The sequence below is a fragment of the Chenopodium album genome, chromosome 3 (genome assembly GCF_948465745.1).
Source record: "Chenopodium album chromosome 3, dcCheAlbu1.1, whole genome shotgun sequence".
NCBI classification, from domain to species: domain Eukaryota; kingdom Viridiplantae; phylum Streptophyta; class Magnoliopsida; order Caryophyllales; family Amaranthaceae; genus Chenopodium; species Chenopodium album.
In genome coordinates, this window is record NC_137836.1 from 64,211,405 (window position 1) to 64,221,842 (window position 10,438).

Below are 10,438 nucleotides of genomic sequence, written 5' to 3' on the forward strand. Positions count from 1 at the left end.
CATTCATGCATATCCATGTGATTGACCGAGCTTCACTACGCTCCTATAGCCCATGAAACTGCGCTATCCAATCAATCTTACATGCTAGTCCATTAATTGAAATCATTTATGTCCAGTTTAATGATTCCGAACTAGGAACTTAAATAATGTATGAATTTAGTTCACCTATGGGGTTTCATTCAACTGACGAGCCCATCAATTCATAATTATTTTGGACATTTTATTTAATCTTGAAACCACGATTAAATAAGATTGAAACTTTGTTTCAATTGATAAACATAATTCTGCAAATGAATGTATTACACATGTAACTTGTTTTTCTCCAAAAACAAATACAACTTCTAATTACGTCATTTGCCTCAATCCAGTTTCATTAGCATGTTTCTCATGCTTTGGAAATGGAAGGGTTTTAGTAATTAGAGTTCATGAGACATTCTCATAAACATGAACTTTGCAATTTCTAAATCTTATAATCATTTTCATCTCCATACACTAAGAATTTTCCTTCTCCTTTTCGCAAGGAACTCAGGAATTTCTAATTTGTATTCCAACGTTATATTGGATTTCGATTGTAATCTATTATCACTTGTTATTTAAAACATGTGAATCAAATAGACGAGTATAGTCCATGGCATGCACGATGCATCCTTTGCGAATTGCATAAGGATCATCACTCAAAACCTTAATTTCATCAATCTTTCTCAAAGCATTGAATCATTAAGCAACGTGTCATGTGACATGGGATTGAAACTCCTTTCAATACAATGTTGAACCTTATAAGAATCTTATCAATATAATCTTCTTAACCAAACTCAAACATCAATCAAAACCTATCTCTATAGATTTTGAATCCCAAATGTACTCATCATTCTCTTCAAGGTTTTTCATACAAAATGCATCAACCATTACTTGACCCTTCAAGCAATGAATAATTTCTCTTTATACTAGACCAAGAAGACTTCATAGCTCCCACTAAACATCTTGTACACACAAGACCTTTTCTTCATTTTACGAGAACATAAAACGATTTAATTTACTCACAAAATTAAGAACACTAACTCCATGATGCTAACTTCAATTCATTAAGGATCTTCTATGCATCCCTAGGATTATTGAATCTTCAAACTTTTGATTGTATCATATACAAATCTTCTTCCATGAACAATTTCAAGAAAGTGTTTTGAAATCCATCTACCAAATCTTATAAGGTAGAAATCACTGAAACATCTTTAATAGATCTTTGCAACGTGACTAATGTAAAGGTTTCATCGTAATCATAGTTATACTATGAATTAGTTGAATCCTTTAATAAGTCTTTGCTTTAGTTAGAAAACATTTTTCTTTCTTGTCTGCTTTGCTTATAATGGGTCTCACCCAATTAGGCAAATTATTCAAGTGTCATACACTTGCTTACAGACTTAGAATCTATTTCAGATTTCCTGGTTTTTTAAACCACTCGGAGTCATAACTTGTCAAATCATATTTATTACTTGCATAATCATCATTTTCCAAAATGAATATTTTAGAACTCTTAATCAATATGAAATCATATTTCTTTGACTAAGTTTTACATATGCTAGTCATCATTGTGGGTTTTGATGCAACAATTGAAACTTATACAACAACTTTGTTTAGTTTAAATGAGAAACGACAATTGAGGATGTGCACTTGGAATGTACTACCTTCGACACATGGTTATTATTCCCATTACACTTAATGAGACCATGCGTTGTCACTTGTAACATTAGGTGAATCATGCTCATATTGTTGCTTTGATTCGATTACTTCTCAAATTTCTTCAAGATTTTCGAATTCACTTTTCTTGAACTCTTTCAAGGCTCTCGAACTTTTCAAGATTCTTATACTCCCACTTGCCTTTTGAGGAGGAATATTTAGCATAGGGTGAACCAACCATGGTTTGAGCCATGTTTGTTTGTTGCTTTTTTTCGAACTCTTTCGAGATTTATACTACTCCCACTTGACCTTTTGGAACAATTTCCATAAGGGCACCTACTTGAGCAACAAACATTTTGTGCTAAGTATGATTTGTGTAGTAGTACCCCATGCTCTGTATAGGAATTGATCGTGCATTAAACGATTTAATACAACATTTATTCCTTGCTTTGTAGAAAGACTTAATAAGAACTTTTCTTATCCATATCACATGTGAAGTCTTTGCTACAATTTGATTTGACTTATGTAGTTTGTTTAGTTTTGTAGCTTATCTTAAAAGTATATCCCTTGAATAATGGTTGGAAGATAGGTAATTTTATCCATTATCAAAATATATCTCATATAGATTGATAGCTCCCTTCATAAACACTTCACAAGGTTTTCTTTCGGAGTTTGTCGTAAAACGATTTCACAACTCTTGGATGTTCATCAAGGTCTTGACTTAAATTCTCATTATTACGATCATATCGCAATACTTTGAATGTGTTGCCAAGTTAATGTCTTGACTTAAATTTTCACAATTACAATCATATTGTAATGTAATCATTATCTTGTCAAGTTGATACTGAACATTTTGAACTTTTCAAAATTTTCACTTCTATGCTTCAACTAAGCATAAATAGTGATCGATCATATCACAAATGAAGTTTCATTTTCTGTCTCTAGCCTTTGAACCTTTGGTTTTCTTACATCGATATGTATTCGACCTCGAGTTTGCATCATCATTTCTCTAAATGGTGACTTTTCAAAATTTCAAATTAGAATGATAATTACATATATCAATGGATTCATAATCTAATGATATTGAAAGTCCATCCCTTTGGATCTTTCGCATGCAATATTCATTTTCGTTCGAATTATTTGACATTTTAGAGACAATTTATATATAGAAATGGTTTAATTAATTCTTTAAACTTATTTAGCAATTCAAAACACATTATGACTCAATGAAACATAGAATAACATTTATTCCACGTTTTTGAATCTTCGATGCTTAGTCATTACTAACATTGAATGGTGTTTTGATAATGGCAAGAATGAATAACATTTACTTAATTCTAGCCAATAACAAGGTAAGGAGAAATATAGGTTCTACTTGTATAGTTGCAACTTTTGCTTCCAGACTCGTAGACTCTACTTGTGAAGTAGCAACATTTGCTTCTAAACTTGTAGATTTATTTCTCCTTTAGCCATACTTCTTCATTTAGTTCAACCTCATTCTCAATGAGAGAACTAAACAAGACATCATATGTCCAAGAAGTATCAATGTGCTAAATCAATTTCTATAATATACTTCTTAAATTGGAACATTTCCATTCTTTTACCTTCCAACTATATGAGGTAGTTTCTAATCAATTGGAATTGGTCCATTTAATTTGAAACATTTGTTATTCATAACAACTTTTAGCATGTAATTGGTTCTAGGTTTGAGAAGTAGCAACTTGTTTGCATTTCTTGGCCTATAACTTCTTAATGCAATCCTCATATATTCCTAAACCTTTCCCATTTGAGCCACTTAGAACACTTCTCTTTGGTTCAAAATGATACTTTGCTTAAATACTTTAAGCACTTTTCATGATTTTGCTAAGTCTATTCAATCATCATTCATATTAGAGTTTAATCAACTATTTAACTCTTACATAAAATGGATGAAGAATAGCGTCATTTGATCAACTTTTGATCATAGAAATTTCCAATCACTTTCTTATATTCAATCATATTGAAGATAAGAGATTTTATTGGACTTCTATACTTGTCTTTTAGAGGGTTTGTACCTCCCATCTCATTATATCCCTTGAAACACTTTTCAAAATGAAGATGTGTTGACATTTTACTCAAACATTTTGAATAAAACCAACCTTAGACATGTGACATGGATTCCTAAAACTTGCCTTTTAGAACCATCTTAGCAAAATTGGAATATAGGTTTATGGATTATCTTTTAACCTTTTGAGAACGTTTCTCAACTTTATTTTCAATCGAGGATATTATATATAATAATAAAATTAGAACGACATGTTACTTGTAAGTAAACGCAAAACTCAATTATGTTTAATAAAATTTAAAGTGCCATAAGCGAATTAAATTGGCAACTTTAAAGCATTTATTCAATTTTAATTGATCCCTATTGAATAAAATGATTCCAAGATCCTTTATTTGTGCAATAATTGACCGGACTGAGGCCCTACCATCAATTATTACATTTTCAAGGTGAGTAAACTCTTTACTGATTACAACTCTTTGTAACTCTTGGTTGAATAATTAACCATCACATGTTTAATTATTACTCTTAGCTTCAAGGTTCTAAACTCTTTAGATAACCTTGTTGAGCATAACCAATTAAAATTGTAAAACGTGATTTACCCCCACTCCTCTAAGATATAATATGACACCCAGCTGAGGCATGACCTATCATAAATATCGAAGGTTTCATCGGGTTTTTAATTGGAAAAGCAACCTCAATATTACTGGGACCTAGATTTATTATGTTGTGATTAAATAGTGAACTCTAGCGCATCATCACAAAACATCAATAAAATCTAACATGCATAATAAACTGAATGCATAAACAAAACATATCATGACCCATAATCCTAAGAAACTAATAAAGCAAAAAGCTCCCACTTGAACTTTCATGGATCTCATCCATCTTGCTCCTTTGGGCCTTCACTCCATGGATTTCTTGGATTAACTGCAACCTGTAATTTTACTCTATTCTATCTACTACTTAAATAAAATGAAATAAATTACAAAAATACTTTATCGGTACGTAGACCGTACTAAGATTACAAAAATATATCACGATGCGCAGATCGTATTTAGTAATCTACTGGGCCATACTAGTCATTATATAGCAATAAATAACATCATATATTATAAAATTGTCACATAATAAATCACTCATCATGCTTTCCTAAACTACAACATCGAATGTTCATAATTAAGGAAACATGACACCAAAATATCTCATATTTTAATTAATGCAATTAGATAATATCATATATTATTCATGACCATCAATAAAATATCATATATTCTAAATTAGTCATGAGATAGAATCAAATCTTATTTTAATCTTAAAAGATAGATCATATTTATCCTCAAAGATTATCCTAACAAAGTTAGGAAATTCTATCCTAATTACTGGCCAATCACAAAATTTTAAATCAATTATTATCCAAAAATAATTATGGGATAATCACATTATTCAAATCAATCTTTATCCTTTTGGAATATGCTCAAAATATTCTAACAAACTCTATCCAAAATTAACAACTTTAATTAAGGATAATTATCAAAAAACAACTTTTGAAATTTGATTTTATCCCCAAAATAAAATCAGATTTTATCTTGAAAATATATTTTAAAACAAAATAATTTAATAAAAAAAAACTTTTTTTTTATTTAAAAAAAATTTGCTGCCACGTCAGCTAGGAAGAACCCAACCAATCCAGCAACAGAGCAGCAGCGTGCGTCAGTCAAGGAAATCCTCAACCAACGCACGACCATAGCCAGGGGTAAAGCCCAGCCATGGCGTCACCATCACTCTAGTTGGAACTGTTCCAGTCGAAAGCTGGTGCTGCTGTCTGAGGACTGTTGTGCGTCGCCGCAGCTAGGCCGGAGCCCAGCCACCTGCGCCTGTTGGCCGCAGTAAGTCGCTGGCAGCAGCTAGCGGTAGTAGCTGTGATTCGCCGCTCGTAGCTATGACTCGCCGCCGCCACCTGTCCTCCAGCCTGCGCCCTCCTTCCCTTCTCTTTGACCACCTGGGCAGCCGCCGTGGGAACCTGACGGTGGTTCGACCACCCAGCCACGGCTGCCCCCTCCCAACAACAAAACTTTTCCTTTTTTTTTTGAGAGTTTAATTTAATTAAACAACTTTTGAAAAATTAAATTAAATTAGGTCTATTGAATTAAAACATAACATTTATGCCTAATTTAATTTTGAAATCAAATTCACAATTTAATTTCAAATCTAGGGTTCTTCACAAAATTAATTCAATTTTAATCTAACTCTTAAATTAAAATATTGATTATACAAAAAATCATATTTTATGTATCAAATCAATCTAATTAAAATTATGAAGCATAATTTATTCGAAAATAATCAAAAGTAAGCACAAAAATCAAAATTTAGGGCTTTATTTCAATTAAAAATTTTCGAAAAAACTAGGGCTAAATTCAGAGTTTGCTAGAACAATTGAGCAATTAAATCATATTTAATCATATCCCAAAAATTAAATCTCCATTTAATATAAAGATTGAACCATAATTAATTATTCTCCCTTCTAATTGAATTAAAATTGTGGGCTATCAAAGAATTATAGTCAATATGCGTAAATGCAATAGGCTAACTGATACCACTGTAGAAAATTATAGGTACTACGCAGCGGAAATAAACATGAATCATATTCATACAGTACCTAATCCCAAGATCTAATGCATAACACATAAAGAACATATAATCGTACCTTTGAAGCGTGATTCCACGTGCGATCGAGCAAGAACAATGGGAGATAAAGAACCTCAAGTGTGATTCCTCTACTTGGTCCACGGGCATAGATTAAGACCTCCACTAATGCTAGTTAGTTGCTATTGAACCATTCAATTGACTTTCTATGGAGAAGAGCGAGCAACGAGCCACCATGAACCATCACGAACCACCACACGCGCCACCAAGGTGACCGACCGTACGGACGAGGGGATGAGAGAGAAAGCCGTGAGTTAGAGAGAGGAATTAGGGTTTTGGGATTGGTTGCCTTGATGTCAAAATTCACTGTGTGTGAATTATGACTGCTTGCTTTTAACCCTAGGCATGAATCTTATTTATAGATCTCATCTCTAAATAAGAGCCCATGTCAAAAGCCCAAAACATAATTCCAATCTAACTATGCTAGCCCAATCCATTTCATGATTAGTTAAATGCTCATGAGGCCCATTAATAGGCCTCTAACTTGCTTAACCCAATACCCTTGTGTGTGACCTCATAGGGTCCATTCTAGCGGGCTTTGGACTATTTGACTAGTCCAAAGATCATCTCTCATAGTCTAGCAACAGATGATGACGCCCCAAGAGAACGAACTTATTATCTCCATAATAGTGATCCTTGATATATCTAGTAATTGCACTTATCGAAGACACAACTCCTTCAAGAATCACATCCATGACAATACATGTCTCAATGTGCCACTAAGCAGCTCCACTTTCCAAACTATGTTAACCAAGGAATGAAATTGAAACAGGAAAACTCACCATAAACTACATATTATATGTGTATATAGCAATTTGCAAAATCTGGTATTGGATCTAAGTTTGACCTCTGCTGTCATGGTTGCTCTTTAAAGGATCACAACATTTACAAAGCCATTGTAAGTCAAAACACTTCAGAAACTGAGAAGTATGTCACAGTTCGTGCACAACCCATTATTATCACTTAACAGCAAGTCAAACGGAATCAAGATATCCGAGAATGATATTTGTTGTAGGCCTCTCCTCTGGGCTATATTTTGTCATGATGTTGATGAGAATCTTAGTAGAATTGGTTATTGACTTTGGCCAGGTTCTACGCTTCTTGAATTCTTGTAAATCATTGTATTTCTCCATGTCACTTCCAAACCTAGCATACATCTCGAGAGCAATAATGCCTAAACTATAGATGTCACTACTGAGCATGGTAGATTGTCGTTGGACATTGATGCAACACCTTAGACAATTGTGCAATCCCAAAGTCACCAATCTTCACCATCTCTTTTGTCGCATTCAAGAAAATATTTGATGGAGTCAGATCACCATGAGCTATGCCCTCATTGTGTATGTATTTAACACCCTCCACAATTTGCTTAAAATGTGAGTTAGCCTTCTCTTTTGTCAAGTCCTTCATAATATCTTTCAGCTACCTTGGCCAAATTCAAGAAAGAGAATAAGGTCAGTAATTCAGTACAAGCATAATCAACAAACAATATTAATTTGTAGAATCATAGCATGTAAATGTTTTCCATACCCATAACATAGCTCTTGAAGTATGCATAACATGGATCCAACTTCCTCACCATTAGCCTCAATAAAGCTGCCCTCCTCATCATCATACACAAATCCAATTATATCCTTTTCCAACCAAGCCGTATGGTACCTGACGATGTTTGGATGATTTAATCTCGACATAGCTTTAGCTTCCCTGTATAAATAGCATCATTATTGTGTAAAGACTATCTATCATATTCCAAAGTAAACTGAAGACAAATTTGAGGATTGCGCAAAGAAGCAATTAATAAATCTGTTAGTACTCGTCAATCTTTCTGTTTCTATAACTTGGCAAGATAGAATTGTTTCCATAAGTCTAGTACTAGCCTTGACTAATTCTCCTGTAAAGTAGCTATTCTATTCTCATTAGGTTTCCTTACTTGTACTATATATACATCAATATGTCGATCAATATTCAATAATATTCATTCAAGATATCAAAAATATATCCTTTTTTCTTCAAGTCTTATTTTTTCCTCAATCAACATTCAAAACCTTATTGCCAATCCTTCTGATTCTTCAAAACCCTTCACTCTAATACTGTTAGAATATATTTAGCAAAAATATATTCTAAAGTTCTAAATATATTCTAAAGTTATCATATTATTTGTATATATCTTACTCAATGTATACTTACTATGCATCTAGCCGTTAGTTAGCTTTTAGGATAGTCAAATATTTATCCCTATATTAAGGGAATCAGTTAGCCAAATATATTCTAAGAAATAAAAATTCCCAATGCTATTCGGAGTCAATCAACAAAAAGAATCACAATACCTGACAGACTCATCATATGGAATTTCCGAGTCGACACTAAACTTGATTTTTTTCAGAGCATAAGATTGACAATCAATCTTATTTTGCACTAGAGTTACACACCCATAGCCACCAAAACCAAGTGGCTTCAATTCTTCGAAATCTGTCTTCAACCTTGACACAACTCCGCTAGGTCCTAATTTTTGTACAACTTCATTGGTCATAGGATCTATAATCTCCATCACAAACAGTCTGTAATCGAATTAGTTTATATGCAGCGCTTGCAAAGAAGCGTGTAAGACTTCATCCAAGCAACTAATCAGTCATTAACAAATATCAAGTTACCAATGACTAAATCATTACACCTTTGCCAGGCACCATAGTTAGGATCAGTTTCTGGTGGCTGTACTACACTATCATTAACAAGTCCTAATTTGTTTCTTGAAGAAAAACCTAACATCATAGTCCTTTTCCAACTGTTATATCCAGTTCCATCAAACAACTCATTCACCATTTTTGTATTAGCATTATTAGATGGATGTATGTAATACACACTCCTAGGAACTACTGTAGAATCTCAACCAGCCGCCATATTTACTCAAAAAATAAATCAAAGAATCTCAACAATTCAAGATACTTCAAATCAAACCTCAAGAAATAGAAACAACAACAATCAACCAGAAATTGTTGCTCGAATTTAATCAATCAAGCTATTGAACCTTCAAAAAAACAACTTAATCACAAGTATTACTCAGAAAACAATTGAATATCTCCAAGAATTACAGAAATCAACACTTCCAGATTACAATCAACACTTCCAGATTACAATCAACACTTCCAGATTGTAAAAAAAAAAAAAAATCAAATCAAAATTTCACAATCACAACACCTATTGAAGAACTGAAATCTTTGATCAACAAAACAATTTCTCCAAACACAACATCAAACACCTTCCGGTCAATATTCGCAGTTACTCAGAAAAACATTCAAACACAAAATCGATTACTTCAATATCGATTCAAATGCCGAATTTAATCAATCAAGATATTGAACCTCCAAAAAACAACTTAATCACAAGTATTACTCAGAAAACAATTGAATATCTCCAAGAATCACAGAAATCAACACTTCCAGATTCTAAAATAAAAAATCAAATCAATTTCACAATCACAACACCTATTGAAGAACAGAAATCCTTCGATCAACAAAACAATTTCTCCAAACACAACATCAAACACCTTCCAGTCGATAATCGCAAATACTCGGAAAAAACATTCAAAGACAAAATGGATTACCTCAATATCGATTCAAATGCCGTCGGCTCTATAACATGAGAAAGAGCAGAAAAGCAGCAAAGTAAACTACAAACTGAGAAGAAATCAAGCTTTCATTAATGGAGTATGTAAGAGGTTTTGTACAGAATTCAGAGAAAAACAAAGGGAACTTAGTTCCAGAGATTCTAGAGAGAGATGATTTTGTACAAAAGTTTTTAAATGAATCTAATTAACTCTAATCTATTTATACTGCTAACTAAGTAGTTGGCTTTAATTTGTTAAATGTTGCAGAAAGAGAAAGAAGAGTAATGTTTGAAAGAGTTAACCAGGGCGCCAAAATGTTTCCCCGTTTATATAGTTGTACACTAGTACTGTAGTAGTTCTTCTACTTTTAGTCTTTTACACCTTCCCTTTTCTTTATTTTTTTTCCTTTGTCT

The 10,438-nt window shown here is 32.9% G+C and overlaps 1 protein-coding gene across 1 annotated transcript; it reads right to left on the minus strand.

Moving 5' to 3' along the window:
* Positions 1-7,612: 7,612 nt before the first annotated feature.
* On the minus strand, positions 7,613-9,241 carry LOC145625209 (eIF-2-alpha kinase GCN2-like). Its single transcript, XM_081678285.1, has 4 exons — positions 9,073-9,241; positions 8,749-8,956; positions 7,909-8,125; positions 7,613-7,843 (listed from the first exon to the last, which is right to left on the minus strand). The coding sequence occupies exons 1-4, from the start codon at positions 9,239-9,241 to the stop codon at positions 7,613-7,615; spliced, it is 825 nt and encodes a 274-aa protein (XP_081534411.1).
* Positions 9,242-10,438: the final 1,197 nt, after the last annotated feature.